This window comes from Rhinatrema bivittatum, chromosome 4 (genome assembly GCF_901001135.1).
Source record: "Rhinatrema bivittatum chromosome 4, aRhiBiv1.1, whole genome shotgun sequence".
Taxonomy (NCBI): domain Eukaryota; kingdom Metazoa; phylum Chordata; class Amphibia; order Gymnophiona; family Rhinatrematidae; genus Rhinatrema; species Rhinatrema bivittatum.
Window position 1 is genome coordinate 215,516,841 of NC_042618.1, and position 25,877 is coordinate 215,542,717.

General features: G+C 42.5%; 1 protein-coding gene across 1 annotated transcript in view; it reads right to left on the reverse strand.

Annotated features, from left to right (window-relative positions):
* Positions 1 to 25,877, reverse strand: part of STAB2 (stabilin 2) — a 473,152-nt gene that overhangs the window by 423,468 nt on the left and 23,807 nt on the right. The window contains 3 exon segments of the mRNA XM_029599680.1: positions 1,192 to 1,277; positions 20,853 to 20,968; positions 22,576 to 22,709. Coding sequence (XP_029455540.1) covers positions 1,192 to 1,277; positions 20,853 to 20,968; positions 22,576 to 22,709 — 336 coding nt within the window.

The window sequence follows — 25,877 nt, forward strand, 5'->3', positions numbered from 1 at the left end:
TTCACCTGTTTCTTTAGCCTACATTAGGCTCCGTTTCATTTACTTTATGTTGTTAACCCCTTATATCTGTTTCCAAGTTCTATCGACCTGTTCATTGTAAGACATGTACTTGTCATTGTTATTGTTTAGAATGTAAACCGAATTGATCAGTAATTCTGTTATTGGAAAGTCGGTATATAAAAGTGCTAAATAAATAAATAAATAAATCTTGAAAAAGCAGCACCTACTGTAGGAGAAATTAGGAAAAACTACTGGATGTCATTAGCATAAATGATACATCCTGCATTGAGGCTAGCGAGGAGATGACAAACCGGGACCAGATGAATGCTGACTAACAGTGCTGAGCAGGCAGAACCCTGTGGAATACCCGTCGCCAGCGGAAACCAAGTGGATAGGGCAGAACCGATTTTCGACGGTTGGCAGCAGATGTAAACCAGTCTTTATTTTCGTATTTTCTTTTTCTTTCAGGGGAAGTCATGGGCCAGCCTGTGCCACTCGCTTTTCTTCTACTCAATTTGATTCGTTAGATTCGGAAAACGGTCTCAGGAGAAAGTTGCAAAAAAAAAAAAAGTCCCATTCAGCGCTAGATGCAGCACACCATGGCACTTGTGGCAATGACAGTCCTAGCAGCACAATCATTTCAAACCACTGTCCACACACTTCCCTTTGGGCCCTCCTCCCACCCATTCATACCAGTTTATCAATCACTTTTATAAGTATAGTTTACACTATCGGCAGCTACCCGGTACACATGCATTCTCACTCCTGAAATGAGACACAGTATTCATGCACATATACCAGTAAACCTAGGCAAAACCACAAAGGACACCAGATATCAACCAAATGATTATTTCATCCCGCCCACCCCCCGTTTGCATCCTGAAACATATTTTCTATGGAGACAGAAATATATTGAATACAGAAAATACATTTTCTCGGTAGTGTTCTAATCTTCTGCAAACAGTGATGGCAGACTGTAAAATACTTCCAACCTAGTCAGGGGTGAACCTTGGCCTATGCAAGGAAGTTAGGTGCATCGATAAATTTGGCAAATGAATTATCTGATATGGAGATTATGCATATGTGCTGCTTTCTGCACCCTTGGCCACCAGCTGTTTCACTGCCAGCTACGTCAGGCAGGTTTGGATCCCTTGAAAACTGTTGAATAGAGTTCCAGTTTTTCTGATGTACCTGACAAGTGCAGGTCCCGTTACCTCGCATGCCATGAGAGCAAGATCCTCTGTTATTGCATGGAGTTGCGGCTCCTCCAGGACATTCTGTGAAATCAGAATTGGGAACAACAGTCATGACGTATCAAGAACCTTTCTTACAACAGATAGAAAGGAAAGAAAAGAAATAAAATCAAAGGCATCCTAGAATCTTCTAATATTTTTATGACTCTCATCCTTTCTCTTTGAAAATCAGCTGACATAAAGTTTAATCATTAAAAGTGCCTGATTACTTCGGGCCTGCTATGCATGCAGGCAGCCGATCGGTAATACAATAGCAGGCGAATATTTGAAAATGTAATGTAATGCATGATGTTTTCATCCAATGACCTGAACATAGTGAGGAAAATACCTCTATTTAACCCGGCTGAAAGTATGCCTGCTATGGAAGCCCACACGTACTTTTAGCCGGATACAGGAGGGCACGTTTTTATCCAGACCATTTTACCCAGGTTAATATCCATTTACCCAGGGTAAATGGCTTTGAAAATTGCTCTCCCCATAAAGTCGTCTTTCTTGTTGTTTCAGGGGGCAGTTTTTAGAAGGTTTTCCACAGAACAATGGCTTCTGAAAATTGCCCTGCCTCCCGAATTTTGGAAAAGGGGATGGTGCCAGGACCAGGGTTAGGGCTCCCTGAAGTATGCGCAGGGATTTCATTTTGAAATCTCCTGCTCCTTATTTGCCCTGGGTACTTTGCACCTGCAAAGGATGCATAAAAAAAAATCCCTACGGCACTGGGAAGATTTTCAAAAGGAAACTTTACAGCAGTTTCCCTGTGAAAATTGACTTGCCAAACCACAGGGCCTGGAACAGAGCAGGGTTGCCAACTAGCTCCATATTTTCAGGTTGATCCAGTCCTGGTTTTACTCCTCTGAATGCAGGTACTTATTATCTTAGGGAATGCAATAGGGAAATCAGAATAAGTCTCAACATACAATGGGGTAAAACCAGGACTGGATCAACCTGTCCTGAAAATCTGGAGTCAGTTGACAACCTAGAGCAGAGTGCATGCTGATTCACTCTCTGGCCTGTACGCTTTAATATTAAGCTGCTGCTGCTGCTGCTGCTGCTGCTGCCACCACCAAGATTGGGCCTTGGGTCTGGCCCCAGCTTTAAAAAAAAAGGCCAGCGAGGGGAGGGAAGGGGGCGTCGGTATAGTGACGATGGCCAGCAGAAAAGCAGCACTTCTACTGGCTGGTTTACTGGTCATGCTGGCCTCCAGCCTCTCTTCAAGAAAAGCCACCAGGCTGAGCCAATACCAGCCGATTGGCCACCCTACATGAAAGTCATTCATGTTTCTCTTTGAAAAATAAATCTGCCCATAGCAGTCCGGAGATCTCACTAGACATGTTAAGGGGAATCCCTGATGTCCAAAAGTAGATTGAGATATAAAACATAGTAGCAGAACTAGGTGTACGATTTCCACGTTGATGCAAAATGTAGCATATTGCGCGATGGCTAGAAATATTTTATTGTCATTAGCAGGGCTTTTCTCAGGGGGTTACCAGCACCTTTTTCTTCCACTTTCTTGATTTTCCCTGTGGTCCCTCAAAAAGAAACATCTCATGCATGTGAGTACCAGCATCTTATTTTTTCCCAGAAACATAGCACTGGTTATTAGTAAAACATACTTAGGATCTCTGACTGTAACTGGGATGCAGGCATGCTGCATCACTGCATCTAAAACAGTACTTCTCTGTGCATATACCCTGATCAACATCATTTTTCTGCTCATTCAAAAATAAATACAACTTCTGTTTCCTGGCTCATTGAATCCTTAGCTGAAATGCTGGTGTCTGATGGCAGATTTCTTCCAGTGTTTCCACTAAACAGGCACAATAATTCAAAGCCGGAAAAACAAGTGATAGAAAACATTATGCTATCGTACAGAATTTGCAGCATTCGGGGAATAGTTGTTGACAGAACAGTTCTTACTAGCTCATGACCCCAGACAAGTTCCCTTTGCAGAAGCTAAGCTAGCATCTTTATCTCTTGTTTAGATACTGCCATTTAATGAAAAAAAGTGATTTGTCAGCAGTTTACCTAAATTATCATGTGCTGTTTAGACTAAATCAGCAAGTTCCTATGCTGAGGCCACCAAGTTGTGGGAAATCATTCCCCTGCATGTTTCTGTTACAAAATTTTACAGAATGCAGTAAATTAACCCCCTACGCCTTCACCCTTTTTACTCAACAGAGGAAAGCTGAGTCATTTCATATAGATAATAGATACGCTCCTATGCTAGCTCCCATTCACATCAAATCCAAATGCATCTTATTGGGCCCAAATTGAGATTTGTGGTAATATTTATTATCTTCCTCAGCTAGACAAAATGTTCCATGCAGAACTAATGCTAGAAACATATGCTTTCTCTACTCATTTTATAAACAGGCTAATTTTACAACGAGCACGCATGTGCCCATACACGTGCGTATCAGCACTCGAGTGGAGGGATGCTGCAATTTTAAAATCACGTGCACAATTGCGTGTGTATGCGTTAAACTACACCTCCCGCATGTAAGAATGTGTCTCATCCTAAGAGATTGCTGGAGAAAATGTACTTAACGTATGGTTCCTAGGACTTTGCCGGCTTTTACACACATATGTAGGCAGATTTTAATATCGAGGTTTTCAAGAACCTCTGGTTCTTCATCCTGCATGCCCCTCCAGTTGATTCAGACTCCTCACCCTGTTCCGTAAGCCCTAAAACTTGTGATCTACAGACTTGCTCTTCATCTGGAGCAACAGTAAAGTTAAGCGAAAAGCACGCCGATAAGCCCCACGGGCTCCAGTTTTAAAATACGGAGCTATGCGCATAACTGTTGTCCCGCCCATTCCTGGCCCCTTTTCCGCCTCTTACTTTTGACGCTTGCATACTTTGCAGCTTTTTTAAAATCTGTGTTGATTGGTCGGCCCATGTATTCGCATATGTGGCCATTTTTGCACGAACAACACTTTTAAAATCAACCTCTTACTTAGAAACTTTAAAACGAGCGCACATGCACCCAAATAAGCGTGTATGTGGGTGCGAGCACACATATGCTGGAATTTTAAATCCTCAGTGCAAGTGCATGCGTACTATCTAAAATAACTCTAGCATGCGTAAATGTGCTCCTAATTTTAAGTGGTTACGCAAGGAAACGTTATATGCGTATCTTTCCTTAGGACTTGGCTTTCAATGCACAAGGGAGCACAATTTAAAATATGTACATGTGAAGGAAATAACCAGTTTGACCACTTAGTCCACCAGTTTGCCCAGTCTATCTCTAGATCATCAAGACCTCTCTGGTTCTTGAGCCTGCACATCCCCCCAGTTTACACCTGATAAAATGCAGAAGTAAATATGCGTGGGTTACATAAGAACATAAGAAATTGCCATGCTGGGTCAGACCAAGGGTCCATCAAGCCCAGCATCCTGTTTCCAACAGAGGCCAAAACCAGGCCACAAGAACCTGGCAAGTGCCCAAACACCGAGAAGATCCCATGCTACTGATGCAATTAATAGCAGTGGCTAGTCCCTAAGTAAACTTGATTAATAGCAATTAATGGACTTCTCCTCCAAGAACCTATCCAAACCTTTTTTGAACCCAGCTACACTAACTGCACTAACCACATCCTCTGGCAATAAATTCTAGAGCTTTATTGTGCATTGAGTGAAAAAACATGTTCTCTGATTAGTCTTAAATGTGCTACTTGCTAACTTCATGGAATGCCCCCTAGTCCTCCTCCTATTATTCAAAAGTGTAAATAACCAATTCACATCTACTCGTTCAAGACCTCTCATGATCTTAAACACCTCTATCATATCCCCCCTCAGCCATCTCTTCTCCAAGCTGAAAAGTCCTAACCTCTTCAGCCTTTCCTCATAGGGGAGCTGTTCCATCCCCTTTATCATTTTGGTAGCCCTTCTCTGTACCTTCTCCATCACAACTATATCTTTTTTGAGATGCGGCGACCAGAATTGTACACAGTATTCAAGTTGCGGTCTCACCATGGAGCTGCCGCGCGCATGTTATAAAATCCGGGGTCAGCATGCGCAAAGGGATGCACACTCGTGCACCTTGCGCGCGCCGAGCCCTAGTGGAGGCCCAATGGCTTTCCCCGTTCCCTCCAAGGCCACTCCGAAATCAGTAGAAGTTTAAATCTGTCATCTTTCTAGCTTTCTAATGAGAAAGCTTCTAAAAACTAAGGATTTTTTAATGTCTTTTCTAAATACCTTAAAATCTGTTAAAAACCATAGATCATCTGGTAGTACATTCTATAAACCAGGACTCATAATAGACAATGTTTGGTTATGCATCTCATGTAGCCGTTTTTTTTTTAACTCCGGGAATCTCAAGCTGTTTTATTTATTTTATTTATTTATTTGGGTTTTGTATACCGGCATTCATTTAAAATATCATTCGGTTTACAGAGTTGCACAAATAACAGTTAAGATATTTGCAAATCAAATCAACAAATTAAAAATTATAAATACATAAAAAACATTGTTTCTTCTTGTTATAAAATCATTAAAATAAGCTAAAATGATGATAAAAATAGTCTTAAACATTAAATCATTGCTTTACTTAAAATGTTGTAATAATCATACTAATGAAAAAGCTTGGGTGAAAAACCAGGTTTTAATTCCTTTTTTAAAGGCTTTGATATCAGATTCCATCCTTAGCTGTGAGGGTAAGGTATTCCAAATGTTCAGTCCTGCAATTGAAAAAGCTCTATCGCGTTCTGTGTTCAGGTGAGCTGCTTTTAAAGAAGGTATTGGTAGAAGACTGGTGTTGGCGGATCGTGTTATTTGAGATGGTGTTTGAAAATGTAAGACTTCGTTAAGCCACTCAACCTTCTCATTGTACAGTGCTTTATGAATTAGAGAACGAGCCTTGTACTGAAGTTGGTAACTAATAGGAAGCCAATGTAGGTCTTTCAATATAGGTGTAATGTGATCACATCTTTTAGAGTTAGTTATTTTAATAGTCGTGCTGCGGAGTTCTGCAAAAGTTGTAGCGGTCTTGTCGTAGTGGCGGGAAGGCCCAAGAGAAGAGTATTACAATAGTCCAATTTAGTTAAAACAAGGGCTTGTAAAACTGTTCTAAAATCAACTGGATATAAAAACAGCTTAAGTCTCTTTAGGATATTCAATTTAAAGTACCCATCTTTGAACACACTATTGATCCATTTTTTGAGATTCATTTTACAATCGAGAAAAATCCCTAAATCTCTGACATCCAGCGTAATAGGATAGTTTTTAGCAGCTGCCAGGACTTCTAGTTCCCTTGTATGGCTTAGTTTTGGGCATAGATATAGGATTTCAGCCTTCTTTGTGTTAAGTGAAAGATTCATTTGCATCAGCACTTTATATGAACAGAATGTAAAGTTCTTCTAGGTTTATACCTAGTAAATAACCCAGATAAATATATGGGGGTCTCTTCTTGATGGGCCTTATAGACTAATGTTAAGAACTTTGAATTTAATTCTTTCTTGCACTGGCAGCCAATGAAGTTATTTGAGTAAAAGCGTAATATTTTCTCTCTTTGAAGCCTTGTGGCTGAATTCTGCAAAAGTTGTAAAGAGCGCAAACAGTATTTCAGGAGCCTGATATATAGTGAGTTACAATAGTATATAGTGGTAAATATAGCCTGAGGAGTGTTTCAGTAAGTTTGCAAAACCATGTATGACTAGGGCAAGATGAAAATTGGGCAAGTACTGTAGGGAAGGGGATTTAGCAAGAACCTTGAACACAGTTGGAGTAGTGGAGGTGGTACCCTAAGGCAGTGGTCCCCAGTCTTTTTTGCACCAGGGACCGGCTTCAAGCAAGACCATTTTTCCATGGCCCCGCAGGGCGGGGCTTTGGTCATATGGGGGCGGGGTTATGGATGGGATTGGATTTTAGTGCATACTTTTTAAATTATGACATTTATAAATCCTGCACCTCCAGTTCTCTAACTCTGTGCATCCACTGAAATTCCCCCAAACAATGGAGCTTGGATGTTTTCCTTTCAGCTCATCATACTAAAAGATATTTTCAAATTCTGGTGTCACCTCACAGTAACAGCAGCACAAACACCTTCCACTGCCAGACACATTGTGAACTAACAAAAAAAGACACTCAAAATCTATACTGCAATCCCATCGTAACATAACAGTAATAACACCAAGGACTCAAACAACAATAACCCTACTTGTCAATAAGCAAGGGTAAATATTACACTGGGTCCTAGGATAACAATACACCACCTACTGAGGAAACAAAACAAATCCGATTGCTATAGATCCCTATACAGACACTACATATAACACCCCTATAAACACCACTATTCAGCAAAATGCTAGACTTGAATCATTCGAGCCCACTTTCTCATTGGAGATTGAAATCTTGCTCAAGAAGCTCAAACCATCCTCTCATCCGTCGGACCCAATACCATCAAATCTCCTCATCTCCATCCCAAAAATCATAGCGAAACCTATTTCAGAAATCATTAATTGCTCTCTTGCTCAAGGGCTGGTCCCAGATGCCCTCAAGATCGCGATACTCAAACCATTGCTAAAAAACCAAACTTGTCACCAGATGACCCCGCCAACTTCCATCCACTAGCCAACTTACCATTTATTGCAAAAATTCTAGAAAAAATTGTAAACAAGCAACTATCCAAATACCTGGACTTACACAAGATCCTTGCCCCAGCACAGTTCGGATTCCAAAAATCTCTAAATACAGAATCACTTTTAATCTCTCTTTCAGACTCCATCATCCTCAGCCTAGGAAAAAAACAACCATACCTCCTTGCTCTTCTCGATTTATCCACGGCATTCGAAACAGTGAGCCACACAATTCTTTTAGAGCGCCTCACGGACATAGGTATATAACTGGGACGGCAGACAGATGGTTCAAATCCTCTCTCAAAATTAGATGCTTCAAGGTCAAAATCAACAACAAAGTCTCCCACCCCGTCAACTCCTCCTTTGGAGTCCCACAAGGTTCTTCCCTCTCTCCTACTCTTTTCAACGTTTATCTTCTTCTGCTCTGCCAGCTTCTAGCAAATCTTAATCTAAAACACTACATATACGCTGACGACGTACAGATACTAATCCCATCAAGGAATCCCTTTCCAAAACTCTCAGCTTCTGGAACAATTGCCTTCAATCAATCAGCCACCTCCTCACCAGCCTGAACCTAGTCCTAAACTCCAACAAGACGGAGATCCTTATTATATCACATGACGACAAGTACGGACCAAACAAAATACCAATCACTGCTCCAATTAATATCTCCTTGCATGTCAGAGACCTAGGGGTTATTTTGGATAAACAGTTCAGCCTAAAAAAATTTATCAATACAACCACAAAAGACTGTTTCTTCAAACTTCAAGTACTGAAAAAGTTGAAACCCCTCCTTCACTTCCATGACTACCGCACATGCACAGTGCTTCAGTCCATCATTTTCTCAAAAATCGACTATTGTAATTCGCTCCTTCTAGGTCTTCCAGCAAATACTATCAGACCCCTGCAGATGGTTCAGAACTCCGCTGCTAGGATCATGTCCAACTCCAACAGAAGAGAGCACATCACACCCATACTTCACAACCTACACTGGCTTCCCATCAAATTTAGAATCCTCTACAAAGTCCTTATGATAATCTTTAAAGCCATGCACAATATAACAGCGCCAAGCACAAATGGTAGCTGCAGCAGTCTCCTCCTCCTCCAGCCCCCGCAGGCCAAGAAGGAAGAATCCCATCGGCCGCGGGAGGCTCATGCTGCTGTCTCCTTTCTCGATTACTGGCTGCTTCGATTGCTCGGGGGCCGATGCTGCAGCCGCCGCTGCTACTTTATCACGCGGCATGGTCTTTCTCCTTCCCGCGCACCGTGTATCACTTCCTGTTCCGGGTCACGGGGGGGGGGGGGGGGGGCGGCGTGGGAAGAAGAAAAGGCCAGCCGCGGGTGCCACTGCTTCTTCTTGCATCGCTGCCGTTCTCACTGGGCTTGAACGTGTTGAAAGCCCGGCGGCAACGGCAGCAGGGAAGAAAGAGCAGCGGGAGGGACCGGGAGCACGCGACACACCGGTTGAGAAACGCTGCTCTAGTTCATATCATATGCAGAGGTTATTATACTAGTATAGATCTGCTCGTAGCCATATACACGTGTCTATGCCACCGTTTGCATTTATTTGAAAGTTATCCTCCCTGTCTGCAATTAGGTGAAAGTTCAGATGTGTGACATTTATTTGTAATTTTTATGAAATTGTTTATTTAACCTTGCTCATTTTCTGTCAAACCTGAGTTTCTGGCCTAGTTGGAGCCTGCCTCAATTCTTTTCACTGCCATTTACGATGGAAGGATGAAAAGCAGAGGCACCAGAGACCTTTGTTTGAGGCCACCAGGATTTCTTTCCTAATTATCCCCCATCCTCTGCCCTTTGTAACAGATTTCTCAACCCACTCCTTAGGGAACTCCAACCAGTCTGGTTTTTAGGGTATCCGCAATAAGTAAGCATGAGATCTGTATGCAAATTATATCTCATGCATATTCATTGTGAATATCTTGAAACTCAGACTGGTTGGGGGAATCCCTGAGGACTGGATTGAGGACCATTGTTCTATAATCAAGCCATTGCAGCAACAGATCTTGAAAAACTGCTGCTCTTTTTAGAACCCAGTGCACGTGTGCCTTGGATACAACTCATAGATGTCGCTGTTGTGTGAGGACCAAGGATCTCTGTCCCCATATGCTGTGAGTACTGGAAGCACAGCATTCTCAGCCTGAAGATCAGAACCTGGGTGCAGGAATCAAACACAGGTCTCTTGCATGATCTCAGTAGTATCTCAATGGTATATGTTCTTTGCTGTACGAATGTGGTGGAATAGAAAAACGAATGTGGTGGAATAGAAAAACATTTAAATAAATAAATGCTCTTATGCAGTGCTGGCACTGTGTAACCAGGCTGGCCCATTTGTGATGTTGTTTTTTTCTACATATTTTGAATCATACAGTGCTGTTTTGCATGATCCTTTGCATAGTCTAATGGATAATAAAACATTCTAAGTAGGTAATTTCTACAATTTGAGTGTGATGGACATAAATGCACAGAGAGATATTAAACTATAATTTGAATGGAGCTGGCCCGATGGCTCAGCAGCAGTGCTAAGTAAGCACTGTCATACAAAGGACCTGGGTTCAACTCCTGGCATACATCTTCCTTTCTCTGGGCTGCAGATGCTACAAAGGCGGTGTTCACAGTCCCTAGGAGGAGAGGACTGCCAGTCATCATGCAATGGCAACATCTAGTGGCTAGATTTAGGATCTATTATTACAGGGTCTCACAAAGAACCCTGGTGCTTGTCCCCCAGCCAAGGACTGTCACTGTGATGTCTGCACTAAGTGAGCTGGCAGGGAAATAAATAATAAATACATAATAGGGAAATAAAACCCTTGGTAGTTGCGAATGAAGGCTTATGGTATCATAGTCCAACAAAGGCTGGTTTCAATTAAACTGGAATCCTAAAAGAGCCTAAGGAAAGTGCCAAGCCAACAATATGTAATCCGAAAGTAGGGCGCATAAAATGTAGCCAGTTACTGGTGAAGGGATGGTAAAACCTTCCACTGGCAGTGGCTGCTGGGTTCTGTAGGATGTTGGTCAAGCAGTGTTGAGTTTCTTCTTTGTATTACAAGCCAATTGGAAACATTCACCTCAGGTGAACCCAAAAGCTGAAATAGCTCAGTCCAAACTGGATTGTTGGTTCCAATCTGCCAATTTTATTCCAACATAAAAAATAGGGAGGCCGATATAAAAAAAAGAAAATAATAAAGTTCCTAAATCTTGGCCCCTATTTTCAATTGAACTTAAGGTCCTAAGTTTTCAGCTGTAAATTCAGATAAATTTCAGGTTCTAAAAGTTAGGCTCCTAAATTTAGATCTGCAATTCATTTGCCTAGCTTTAGGATCTTAAGGGCCTGATTCATCAAGCACAGACACAGAATGGGAGAAAAAGGTGAATCATGCAGTACGTTAGGTGCCCAATTCTGAAAATCAGTGCTATGCTCCTAACTTTGGGGGTCATTTTTCAAATCGCAATAACGCCCTAATGCACACGATAACGACCGCATCGCAACTTTAACATTTAAATGAGGGGAAGGGGCGGGGCTTGGGCAGGGTAAAAAAAAATTTTATGCCGGTACCGCTGCAGGTGATAATGTTTTACACAGTATCGCCAGCAGTAGCAGCAGAAATAACAACACCTTTTGCAGTGGCGCTACGGGGGCGATTGTGAGTGGCAAGGCTGCAACCACAGTGGGTAAAAACACACCGCTATGATGCAGCCAGCTGCACACTATCGCCCCTCCCTGCCCCTTTGCTGGCCGCGACTCATCATTCTGCTATATTTATAGTGGAATGATAAATCCTATGGTTTATTTCCCCACCCTAACTCTGCATGGTAGGCATCCACTTTTTAGGCCCCTAAATTTAGGACTCTAGAGAAACTAAGAGCCTAAATTTAGGTACTCAGCCCTAGTAAATTTTCAAAAGGGCTAATTTAGTCACCTAACTCCAAAACGTAGGAGCTTAAACCCTTTGAAAATTGACCCCCAGGGTTTCTTACCAAAAGTCAAACCACAGGCTCCACAGCAAAGTTCAAAGCACAAAGAGTTCATCCACTGGCTAAATCAGTACAGTCCATTCTCAACATAAGTTTTCACTTACTACCATTGTAAGAATAAGACCATGGATGATACCTCCATAGCTTAGATTCTCCTGTCAGTATTTTCCATGATCCCTCCAGGGGCTCTTTCAAGAAACTAGGCCATCAGTATAGGAGAAAATTAGTAAAGACCCACCGATCATGGGGAAAAAGCAATCAGGACTACCCATGAACCCCTGTCTTTAAGCATTCTGAATATCCCCCAACAACTCTCTCTAGCTGTATCCCCTTTATACACTCATGTATGGTCCGAGGTGATGGCATCATCTCTTTGGGGCATGTAGTCCTTTCCCAGCCCCAATCCTTTAAGATGGTGCACGTTAAGTATGGTAGATGTTAAAGGTAACATACTTTGATGGTAATTTTGAAAGGGAAAAAACAATAATTCTGTGGATAAAACAATAATTTAACATGCAGAAATGAAGCTTTTTCAAAATTGTCAATCAGGTATGCAAGTAAACCTATGTGCATGTCTTGTGTATGGGTAATTTTACTCAGACTGACCAGAGGCATTCCTGGGAATGGGGTATATAATTGAATATTAAACTGAGTAAAAAAAAGTAGTGAAGCAGTGTGTCTCACACAAACTTACTGTCAAGGAGATACTCATGCTGTCACACACACACTCAGTCTGTCTCCCACATAGTCACTCTCACATTCTGTCACACTCACTCATACCCTTCGCTCCCTCCATTTTATCTCACAAACCCTCTCTCTCACTCACTCATTCATATACCCACCATCTCCCTCTGTCTCACATACCCTCTTTCTGTCTCACATACTTTCCTTTTCTGGCTTATTCAGAGAAGTGCTGTTTGTCTTTAATGAATGCTAGTTTACTTCAGCTCACAAAAAAAATGAAGGATGGGATGGGGGTGGTGGTGGTGGTGGTGGTGGCAAGGAGAAAGCCTTTTGCAGGTCAAACACAGCATCATTCCTTCCCACACAGTGGCGTAGCCAGAACTGATTTTGTGGGGATATCCAAGGTTAACATAAGTGGGCAGTAGGCATACAGGTTTGAGTCCTACTAGTTGTATTCCTATGAATAAATAATGCCTTACAGGTAAATTTTCAACCGCCCATGCGCAAAAATCCCTGTGTTTCCGCATGTGGCCGGGCCTTGCGTGCGGGCAAATTTTTGAAGAGGCTCGGCCACGTGCATAAACGCCGGTAAACAAATAAGTGTCGGGCCTCTTCGAAGGGGCGGGCCGGGGGAATGTTCTGGGTGGGGAGGGGCAGGTGGGGGGGCAGACCGGGATAGCGCCATTGTTCACTGTCCTGAAGACCCGGCTGCCGGCGCCCACAGCTTACTTCAGTTCGGAAGCTGAAGTAAGTTGTGTAACAAAGAAGGAAGAAAGAAAAAAGTAGGATTTAGGGGGTGGGGAGGAGAGGGGAAGGGAGGTTAGGTAGGGGGGTAGGGAACTGGAGAAGGCCGGAATGCATCGCCGCACGTAAATTGCAAAAATCCCCCCCCTTGCGCGCGCCACCCGCACATACACACGTGGATTATAAAGGCCGGCGCGTGCATGGTAGAAAATCGGCACATCCATGGATTTTCCACGTGTGTCCATGTGCCGATTTTCTACCAAGCATGCCAGAATGTGCATGGTGGAAAATCCGTGGGCCGTGCACACACAAGTGCCAGATTTTATAATCCACATGTGTATGTGCGGGCGACGCACACAAGGTGGGGAGTTTTGCAATTTCTTCTCTGCAACTCATTCCAGCCTTTCCCACTTCCCTCCCAGTCTGCTCCTATTAAGGAGCAGACAGGGAGGGAACTTCCTTACGCCCCTACCTAACCTAACCTCTCTTCCCCTTCCCCTCTCCTCCCCATGAATCTTGATTGAATGTTGTTGAAAATGCAGTGTCTGTATTAAAATTTCAGGTGGCAATGGAGTAAGTTTCAAGAACTGCCCAAATAAAAGATAGTCTAATTATTTATACTTGTTTAGAGAATATTGAAAATTCTCAGTGAAAAAACTTGTGTTTTTCAAACTTTCCAGTGACTTGATTGTTCTCTGCAAATGAGATGTTTAACAAGTATTTGTGTCAAATTTTGGGTTTTTCAGAGGAGAGATTTACTATGTTCCTAAGAAAAAGAGAATCATCAATACTGAGGAAGGGGGATTGGATCTGTTGTCTCCTAATACTACTGATCACTTTTTAGAATCTTCCCTGGATGATATTCCACTTAGAGCTACTCATCTGTTTAGAGCTGGATAAAGAGACAGTTTTTCAGAAGCATTTTTTAAAATAAAGATTTCTTAATTTGTGGTCAGAAAATACAGGTTTTCTTAGATGTTTCCTATACGACTCAGTGTGAAAGGAAGCAATTTCTTTCATTGAAACAGAGGGTACCACACAATTCACTAAGGCCTGCAATTTTAGAAAATCCAGGCCTAAGTTTGTATTTACTGACCCAGGACATCTAGAAACGTTCTTTTGGGAAAAAACAGTAGAACAACTCATAGTTAGTAATCATAAGGTACGTAGCTATGAATAGGATAAATATATTATTGTAAAATCTCCTTCTATCCTTTCTTTATTATTATCAATTCTTTGATTTTCTGATTGTTTGCTACCCCCTTTAATGTGGACTGGATTATAAATATGCTGTTAGATTAATTCTTCTGCTTTGAGATTTCTTTTTGAAACTACTCATGGATACTGATTGTTTCATGATTTGCTTAATTTACATTATCAGTTGTAAATGATTTAAATTTAAGAAACATTTAATAAAAAAAAAGATTCTACTGAATTTTATGTACTAGTTTGTCATGTGTGTTCTTAAGATTGTATTTTATGTTGAAGTTGTGATCCGTCAAGCATAACATCGCTATTATTGGTGGAATATAAATAATTTAATAAATACATAAATAATACCATTCTTCTTCTACGGTACTCAACTTTTTTTGCCATATCTTACTCTTGACAAGGCTATCCATTGTTCTGCACACTTGCTGCACTACTCTATGAAACATAATGGGAGAACCAGGCCGGGCCCTCCCCCCCACCCCCGCCATGGCCTGGTTCGAAAGTAACCTGGCGCCGGGGGCGGAGGGAAGGTCCCGAGTCATTCCCACACTTAACCTCGATGAGCAGCCAGGATGAGGACGACAGGCAGGTCGCGAGATGGAACAGCAGTGCAAACTTCCATGTCTCACGGGAGTTCAGCCTGCTGAGGCTGTGCGCTCAGCAGCACAACCACACTCGTCTTCCAGTGGATGCGCGCGTCAATGGGGGCGACTGTCGGCGCCTCAGGATGACACACTCAGGCCCACTTATAGGCCCGGCCATCGCTTGAGGCGTCATTTTTGGAGCGGCGACGGCATCCCCACCCTCCCACCCCATTCATTTTCATAGCCCGCCCGGCCACCGCTTCTCAGGTAGCATGAACATTTATGTCAAATATTGATATCTCCTGTTCCATGAGTAGGATTAGTATTTCATGTTAGGTAGCCATACCTGTTACGTTGTAATGTTTTCTTTTGTTTTCATGTCGCAGCTTGAGCCGGAGTGGCACGGCAATGTGATGCCGGAAGTTCCAACTAGGAAAACGGTGGGTTAAGTCTGGTTTAGGATGACTGCCGACATGTTGGTGGGGTGCGGAGACGCCCAGAGGTGTGGTCCCCCTTGCTCAACGCAGCGGAGGGGCCAGTTGCACCAAGCCATCTTGCTTGAACGTGGCGGACGGCTGATTCAGGCAGCGCAGTGATACCGCATGGTCTTCGCCCGGCTCAGGAACTTTAAATAACATTTGTGTTTTGATTAATAAAGCTGTGGCCTTTATTACCCATTACAGAGCCTTGAGTCTTATTAAAGTGGCAAGGGAATTATGGGATATCGGGGTGGTAGGAAGGAGGGTGACAAACGGGAGAAATGGAAGGGGGATGGGACCATCCTGGCTACCAGTGTTATTGATTTTTTGGCCCAATTTGCAGTTCCACTGAACCTACTTATGGGCTTAATTTTAAAAAGCATTCACTCAAATCATTTCCATTCCTTCGAAGGATGATGCTATCCCAGTCCATGCTGAGCAGCTGCAAGCCTGCAAACTCCACGATCAGAAGAAATGCTGTGGGTCATTTGTGGGTACTTTCAAGTCTGTGGACTGCAAACTTCAAGCTTCTGACACCATGTATTGTTTTGCTTGTTTGGTGTGTAACAGGCTGTGAGGTATAGATTCTTAATAAGCACTCTTTAGACATGTATGTATACTCAAAGCTGGTTATGTTAAAAAAACCTGAAACTGCAGAACATAAATGTCTTCCTTAATTCTTTCTAAACAAAGAAGTCCCAGAACACTAGATAGTTGCATAATCTATAATGACTTTTAGTATCCATCATAATGTTACAGAGGGCATTCATAGCTTTAATGTGGAGGCATTTTTCACCCACGGTGAAACCCACCCATCCCGTCCACTGTGGTTTACTAGCATGGCTCCTCGCCACGGCAAGTCTTATATATCTCATCCTTGCTTAGTGAGATTGTTCTTATGATCCATTTGTGTTTCTGCAAAGACATTCCCTGAGGATGGAGGATTAGTAGTCTTGAAAGTTTGCATCTTGAAATGTTTGCAAATCTTATAAAGGCATCATCATCTCTACCCAAATAAAAGCCATAAATATTAATAGAACATTTAACTGATACTTTGTACATGATGTACTATGTGCAACTTCTCCAGGATCAGCAGTCTGAGAGATACAGTAGGTTTACTCTGTCATCACCATCAGATGCTGGAAGCAAAGCACATTGCTAGTCAGGATTTTTCTCAGTCACAGGAAGAAACTGTTTTCCTCTACTGTTTGAACACATATTTTTAAACAAATTATGATAAGGACTACCACTACATTTCCTCAGTCAAGTGACAGCAGAGACAATACCCAGACCTTGATTCTCACAAGTTGCCCCTTTTCTTTTCAGGTCAGGAAGTCTATTAGGAGGAAGAGAAAACTCATCCATCATCTCCACAGCTTCCTTCCATACGAAATTCAGAGAATCAAGAAATCCTTTATTAGGAAGTTCTATATACAGTGCGTTCTATTTCTGAATAGAATGATAAAGGCTAGAGGGATATCAGATACTTTATAAAGACAATGGACTGTCATTAATAAACTGATCAAAACTGTGAACTTGATAAAATGCTTAAGGAGCCAGGAATGTTCTTGAACAGTGATATTATTTGGCATTAATGGTCTACTGCCTGCTGCTGTAGGGTCCCTGTGATTTCCTACAAAAAAAGAGTTAAATGATAGAACTATAGTATATGTACTCCAAATATGTATGCATTTGGTATATACTGAGCAGGGGGATGAGGACGTTTAGCATCTGCTACCTTGAAAAATTTATTTCAGTTTGTTGGTTTTGTGGACACCTTTATTCATTTCATTAGCTTTGGAACAAACAAAAAGTATTTGTTCCTTTCTTCCATTCATTTTTTGATTTACATTGAAGTCAATGGGGGAAGACCCCATTGACTTCAATGTAAACGAAAAATGGGCTGGGGCACAGGCCTGATGCAGGACACAACAAATTGGCACCATCTGCCATGGAGAAAGGCACCACAGTAATGTCACTGCAGTTTGTCCCCCAGGTGGAGGTTGATATTTGTAGTTGTCAGATCAAGAAAAGAAGGCATTAAAAGGCTTGCTCCTGAGCCTAAATGATGGGTCTGGGCCTAACCTAGGCCTGAATCCTGCAACAGGACCCAGTCTTGGCCAGGCCCTGACATTAGGCCCTAACATTCAGCCTGCACCTAGGCCTGGGTCTTGGCGAATAGGACCAAACTCACACCAAACCTAAGTGTTGGGCTTAGACCTAGGTCCAGGCCCAGATTTTGGCAACCAGGAACCACCTTGGCCAAGCCCTGGTGTCAGTCCCAGGCCTGGGCCTTGTCAACCATGATCCAGTCTTAGGATGAGCCTAGATGTGAGGCCTAGTTGTAAGTCCAAGTCTGGGCTTTGGCAACCAGGACCCAGCCTTAACCAGACCCTGATATTGGGCCTGGACCTAGGCCTTGTTGACCAGGATCCACCCTCAGGATGGGCTTGGGCGTCAGGCTTAGACCTAGGTCCTAGGCACAGGCCTCAGCAACCAGGATCTGGCCTCAGCCGGGCCCCAGTGTTGGGCCCATGTTTATGCCCAGGCCTAGACCTTGGTAACTGGGACCCTGCTTAGAGCCAGATCCTGGTGTCTGGCCCGGGCTTAGCCCTCAGCAACCAGGTTCCGATTTCAGGCCAGGCCACAGCATCAGGCCTAAAACTAGGCTAAGGCCCGGGCCTCAGCAATGGGACAAAACATCAGCCAGGCCCCAGCATCAAACCTGGGCCTAGGTTTTGGGCTTAGTACTAGGAAAGTGTTGGGACCCTGACATGGGGTCTAAGCCCTGGGGACAGGCCTAGTCTGATCCTGCAGGAGGCCCTTTCTCTTTTTAAGCATACAAATATAATTATATGCAAAAATGTTCTTATTTATTCATCCAAGGATTATATTTGGCTCTTATCTTTTGTGCAAATGAAAATGGACTCATTAGTTGTGTTTTTTCCATTTGTACAAAATAAATGCACAATCCTAATAATGAGTCACGTTTAGCTTGAGTGCTGCCATGTGTTGCCTGGTAGGTATGAGACAAAGAAGAGCTTAGCCAGATTATTTTAGGAAGATTTCTAAGGTTACCCATCTCAGAACTTTCTCATTGCTTCTTTTGTAACATCGAAACATAGAAGTGACGGCAGAAGAAGTCCAAACGGCCCATCCAGTCTGCCCAGCAAGCTTTCACACCTATTTGTTTTCATAATCTGTTACTCTGACTGCTGAGGTCAGGGCCCTTATTGGTAACTTTTTGGTTCCAATTCCCTTCCACCCCCACCATCAATGCAGACAGCAGTGCTGGAGCTGCATCTAAGTGAAGTATCTAGCTAATTGGTTTGGGGTAGTAACCACCATAATAAGCAAGCTACTCCCGTTTGTATTTGCATATGTAGGGCTTAAGCCTGGCACCCAGAAAGAAGTGTGCAGCTGAACCAGAAACCAAAGGCCAGAGCCACAGAAACTGAACTAAAAGCCTGCAGGCTTAAGAGCAACACAAAATGGAGTTTTAAGCCATGTGATGATACCGTATCAGTTTCACTTTTAAAAATTTTGGGAAAATACACACAGAAAATAAAATGGTATTATTTTCCTATCAGACATTTGTCCGCACTTTGAAATTTGCTGGTACAGCAGACACAGGAATTGCTAAGCTGTGGCCTTCACCACAACTTTGTATCCGGCTATGAAACCACTTATCAAAGATGAAGTCCGGCCAGGAGCTCACCACTCACATGTCTATAGATGGTGGTGATATCCAGTCCAGATCAATATCTGGATGATATCAATATGCCTATCCATGAACATCCAAGCAGAGAAAAACTTTGGACTTTAGAGCTTTACAGCCAAGTTTGACACTGGTTTTACTGGCTGCTTACCTGCAGAATAAGAACTATCTTTTGCGCTGTTCACAGGAAATCCCTATCCATGAACTAATCAGCATTGAAGGTTGGGTTCAAAGCTTGACCCAGCTCAGCTGCATAACTATGGAGTGCCTGCCAGTCTTGCACAGCCTGAAGCCTGGTCAGCTAAATGTACCCTGTTCCTGCTGGCATACCTCAAAGAGAGATCTGTGAGTTCTCAGGGTTTTGTTACCCTGAGATTGTGGCTTAACCTGTCATTTGCTTGCTGGAGTTGCTAGACTCCTTAGTGTTTACTGACAGCTGCTAGACTCCTTAGTGTTTACTGACAGGTCCCGAATCTCTGCAGAACTGCGACCTGATTATGGCTGCAAATGGGTGAGATGAACTGGCTTGATTAATTTCATCTGGGTTAATTTGCATTGCAACTGACAAGTGCAAGGTAACTTGAGATACTCAGGGTTGTTTGCATAACTTGAGCCATAAGAGTTCTTTGCTCGACAACCCCAGTGATTGAATACCAAATTATATCTACTGTATAAAACCATTATATGCTATAAATAAAATCTCATTATCAACCTCAGGAAAGGTGTACACATTCTGCTTTCTTAACATGAATTCATGATCTTATTTTATCTGGTTTAAATATCAGATGGGCTCCTTGTTGTTGAGATTGAAATCCCTTACAGATACATGCTATTTTGTTAACTGTAATTATACACGTATTTTAGGTTTCTTGTGCACACATTACTGGCACAAAAAAAGAGGCAGCCTAGAGTGTTCCGGGGCGGGGACAAGAATTACGTGCAGTAGTTGCTATTTTATAAGAGATTTACACATATATATTAGCTAACTTGTTTGTACAATTTTACACCTACTAATTGACTAGTGAAAGTGAAATTGGACTTGTCTGTTGCCTGCAATTTTTGGGTGGGAGTTTAGAGTGAACTTGGGAGGAGTTCAGAATGAAGTGCTAGAGGATCCTAGGTTAACTGGAGATGTACTGAGTGAACTTGTGGAAGTATTGGCAAACTGGTGATTTCAAGCACATGCAGAAGTATTCTCAAAATGGTATACATGGTTACGTTATAAAATACCTGCCTCTGCTTATAAATCAGTGTTTTTATGCATACATGTTATATTTTCTTGCAAGTAAAATACACACTCGTATGTTTATAAAATAGGTAAAGTAAGCACTTTCTTGCATTGGATTAATTCACGTGTACTGAAAGATATGTGCATACTTTCAGAGCAGATCTACGCTGTATTTTATAAACCGTGCAGCAGCCCGCGCATCCACTTATATGTGCAAATGCAGTGCCGCAAATAGGTTTGAAAGTTAGGTGCTCTGTGCAGAGGGCTTCTGCCTAGCAAGGGAATGCCTTCTCAAAAAAACAAAAAGAAAGATGATGAAGATAGTGAGAGAAGTCTCGTATTGCATTTGTTCGTCGCAGTAAAGTGCATGCTGAAATGCAAACTTACCTATGCAGTCTGGTCCCCAATACCCTGGACAGCAGAGAGGCTGTTTATATTCCCTCGTACAGATATGGCGACATCCAGGAAGGGACAAAGAATATGACTTGATGTCAAGGTAATATCTTGCAAAAAAAAAAAAATTATAAAGATACATCATGTATGGGACGTTAAAATAATTTATGTGAATGTATTTCAAATCATATTTATGTAATGTTATTATTGCACAAAGGCTGTAGGGTGGCATCTAAGTGACTCTGTAACATATGAAAACTTGCAGTTAGCAGTGCAGAAGGGACCTAAACCTACATCTACAGTGTTCATCACCATGCTGTGCCCTTTTAGGGTATGGTGTCAATTCACTGAATTACAATGCTGTCTGATGCAGTGTCACTATAAAATCGAAAACAAACTGTGTGCTATTTTTCAGTTAATGGATAGGTTGTTTACCAAGGATCAAAAGTAGCTCCAAGCCTCCACTGTAATTGTAACAGCTCACTGATTACTAGTCGTGTATCTAAACATGGGGGAATTTTTTTTCTTTCAAAATCATTATCTGCTTGTCATCATCTGAACACTCTGCAATTGTCATCTTTCCTTTATTGCAAGTTAAAGGGAAAGTGACAAAATAAGTTATGTTCAGTGTGCTCCAGGATTTCTCATGCAAGTTTTGTAAAATAATTCTGAAAAAGGCTTAGCGGGACAATCCACTGTAGGGTTTGTTGCACAGAGATTAGGAAATAAGGATTGATTGCAACTGCAGATTGTCATTTATGGACAAGAAATTTGTATAAGACACCTTCAATACTACGTAAATCCAGGTAACCCTAGGAATGGTGCCAAGTCTACACTATAAGGCCAATATTAAAAATCCTGGAAAACGGGTAATCTAGCTAGCTAAAGTTAGCCAGATAAGTTATCTGCGATATCCCACTGAATATCCCCAATTAAAGTTATGTGACTAACTGTAGCCGGATAACTTTAAACCTAACTTGATATTTTTTGAATATTGCTGGTGAAATGTAAAGTTATCCAGCTACCACTAGCAGGATAACATCTGCCTTAACCATCTATATTCAAAAGAATATAGCCAGTTACATGGAGCTGCAGGGTTCCATAAAAAAAAGATTGTGGGCCTAGTGAACCTCTACCCCTCCCCCCTCCTTCCCAAGCTCCAAATGTTCAATCCTTCTGGGTCCAACCTGCAGCTTCCCTCTGTCCCCTCAATTTCAATAAAGATAAAAATAAAAGGGCCAATGCTAGATGTGCTTCTCCCTTAGCTGGATAAGTAGTGATATTCAAACGTATCCGCTTAAGTTAACCAGACAAATTAGACCTACTCAATAGCAGGTCTAAAGTTAGCAAGGTAAGACTTATCCAGCTAATTAGTGACTTTTTTGGGGATATTTATTCAGAAGCATAACTATGCTGCTGAATATCCTGTGCTGAATATCCCGGCTAACTCATTTAACTGGATATGTCTGAATATCTACCCCATTCTTGCTGAACACATTTTTCGGTGAAAATATTGAAATGAGTTCTGTAGTGTATCAAAATGTTGAACATTTTCATTCATTTATAGAATACTTTTCACTTCATGCACAAAGCTGGAGGCTGCTGATTATCATTCTGGGACCTTCTGCACTAAAAACTACAAGTTAGTTTTAACACAGTTAAACTTTCTTTGTAGGAGAAAATGACTGACTTAGAACATTGCTAGAATAACAAGTACCTGCAATCACGTATCCCCATGCCAGTGGTGGTTTTTGTGTAACCTTCAGAGCAGTTGATTTTAAGGTTTAGAGAGCAAGACCGGCATATGGTCTTGGTGGGGATGAGCGTATTCTGATCGCATCTGTTCTTTACCTGGGCAAAATAAAGCGGATGAGACATTTGCTGCTGGAATTTAGATTTTCCATAGATGGATCAGACTCTTTTCGTCAAAGCATGCATCAATATTAGAACCAAATCCAAAGTCAAAGCAGATACCCTCTGTAACAAACCAATGTATCCTTCATCAAACAATGCTGACCCTAAGAAAGATAATTGCTAAAAATAAATAAATAAATAAATTGGTTAAAGTCTTTCCCTGATGATATAAATCATAGTATGTAAACAATATCTTAGAGCAGATTATATGTTCCTACTCAGTGACTTCTAACTTATATCTTATTTTACACTGTTAAATCGGGACTGCTGTACTACTTTTTTGGGGGTTAAGAATATTACTGTAATTGAGCCATGTAATCACTGTGATTTTTGGATGCTACACCTTCATTAAAAAACAAAATCTTCGGGGAGCTTGCCGTGCCGTGCAGGGCCTCTGTCAGGCCAGGAACAGCTTACCAGCACAGAGGGCTGACCCGAGGGGAGGAGCCAGACGCGCCTCAAAACCGGCGCGAGAGTGACTGGACGCCGGGAGCTTGCCGTGCCGTGCAGGGCCTCTGTCAGGCCAGGAACAGCTTACCAGCACAGAGGGCTGACCCGAGGGGAGGAGCCAGACGCGCCTCAAAACCGGCGCGAGAGTGACTGGACGCCGGGAGCTTGCCGTGCCGTGCAGGGCCTCTGTCAGGCCAGGAACAGCTTACCAGCACAGAGGGCTGACCCGAGGGGAGGAGCCAGACGCGCCTCAAAACCGGCGCGAGAGTGACTGGACGCCGGGAGCTTGCCGTGCCGTGCAGGGCCTCTGTCAGGCCAGGAACAGCTTACCAGCACAGAGGGCTGACCCGAGGGGAGGAGCCAGACGCGCCTCAAAACCGGCGCGAGAGTGACTGGACGCTGGGAGCTTGCCGTGCCGTGCAGGGCCTCTGTCAGGCCAGGAACAGCTTACCAGCACAGAGGGCTGACCCGAGGGGAGGAGCCAGACGCGCCTCAAAACCGGCGCGAGAGTGACTGGACGCTGGGAGCTTGCCGTGCCGTGCAGGGCCTCTGTCAGGCCAGGAACAGCTTACCAGCACAGAGGGCTGACCCGAGGGGAGGAGCCAGATGCGCCTCAAAACCGGCGCGTGTGCGGCGCCCCGCTGCCGCCGGCGCGCCGCCAAAGCCGTGCGCACCTAAGGGGTGCGCACGGCTTGGTCCGGCTTAGTCCGGATTTGGACGGTCTAACAGAGGAAGCCTTGCAGACGGACTCCAACTACTGGGATCAAGGAAAAAGGAAAAAAGGTACAGAAAACGTCTCTTTCTCATTTTGAAATTCCTTATAGAGCTCTCTGAGAAGTATTATGCCAGCTAAATGAAAAGGCAAGGTTAGGGCCTTCCCCTCGGAACCCTTGCCTTCATTACTTCAACTTGAGATAGACCGTTTTATGCAGCAGTTAGGGAAAGAGGGTTCCGGTGATCCCTTTGGGAGCCCCTTGAAAGGAGAACAGGAGGCTTCCCAGGATGAGGCTTCCCTCAGTCCTGATTACAGACCGCCTCCAATCCAAAGTGGATCAGAAGGAGCTGTAGCAGCTTTGTCTACTGACAAAGTGTTACAAAAAGAAACATCTGGGGAAGTTGTTTTGGGACCAAATTCAGTGGGTAAACCCACGGAATTAACCTCTAATGGAGGAGAAGGAACAACTACAGTGTCTGCAGGTTTACATCTAAACGTTCCCCAAACTGAAAATCCCATGGATAGGCACCCCTTAACAACTAGGCCCGAGACGGTCACACTAGGGGCTATTTGGGACTTGGTAAGTGGCTTGAATGCCACTGTGAATAGGTTGGAGGAGAAAATAGACTCTGTATCCTCCAATTTACAACAACAATTACATGGTACACAGAGACAAGTTACCGAAATGACGACAAGAGTAGAAGAAGCTGAAAACAACATAAGAACTGTACAGTCTTTAAATAATTTAGTGGTTAAGGACCAGATTGCATGTTTAAAGCATTTGGAAATCCTTGAAAATAATATGAGACAACTAAATGTAAGGATTGTGAATTTTCCTAAAATAGTGGGAGAAATCCCATTTATTTCCTTGAAAAGATTTTTTATTGAGGTTCTAGGTTTTTCTGAGAATAATATTCCTTCAATAAACTCTTGTTTCTTTGTAAAGAAAAGAACCTCAGATCCTGCTGTATCAATACCTAGTAATCTTACAAGTTTTCTAGAAAACTCTACCTTACAGGTAATAGATCGAATTACATTAATTGTTTCTTTATTAACTACAGCTGATGTGAGTAAATTAATGAAAGTTTACTTTCAGAAATTCCCAGTTACCTACTATGGACAAGATGTAAAAATCTTCCCAGATCTGGCCCCTTCCACACGTACAAAAAGAAAAGATTTTCTGGCATTAAGATCAAGGGTAACTGCACTGGGGTTTTCATATATGCTTAGATACCCTTGCCGTTGTATAATCAAGCGGGGAAATGAGACTTTTATCTTCTCCCAAATAGAACATCTAACCCAATTTGTAGAGGCAAGAGAGCCAACTGCCTCTTCCCCAATAGTACCCTGAAGTATCAGGCACAATATAAAGGGAACTGCAATAACTGTACCATATGTAATAGAAGTATGGTTCTTTCTTATTAATCTCCAAATTGTGATTTCCAATGATCTCAGGCTTTAATTCCTGAATATTATTTAATTTAGTTATGCAAAAGTCTAGTTTCCACAACATTTGCTGTATTTTGGTTGTGTATTTTCCTTAGTCAAATATTTCTGAGTATTGAAATTTAAACAGTATTGTCAAATGTTGAAATAAGGGTTGTATAAATCTATTGTATGTCTGTCGTAATGTATTATGACATGAAAATTGAGAAATAAATAATTAAAAAAAAAAAAAAACCAAACAAAAAAAAACAAAAAACAAAATCTTCTTTCTCATTTATGTCAATGTGGTCATTTCATTCCGATCCTACTGTTAAAGGGTAGCTTGGCTATAGATATTATAGCAGGAATGTGGCTCCACATATTGATGCAACACAGGAATATTTTTCCCACCTAGGACAGATCTCACTGGGTGGGAAATATCCCCTCCCTCCCTCCTCTCCTCCCACTCTGTTTCACTAGGTACCTAAGTTTAGCCACTGGAAAAGCAGGAAGCT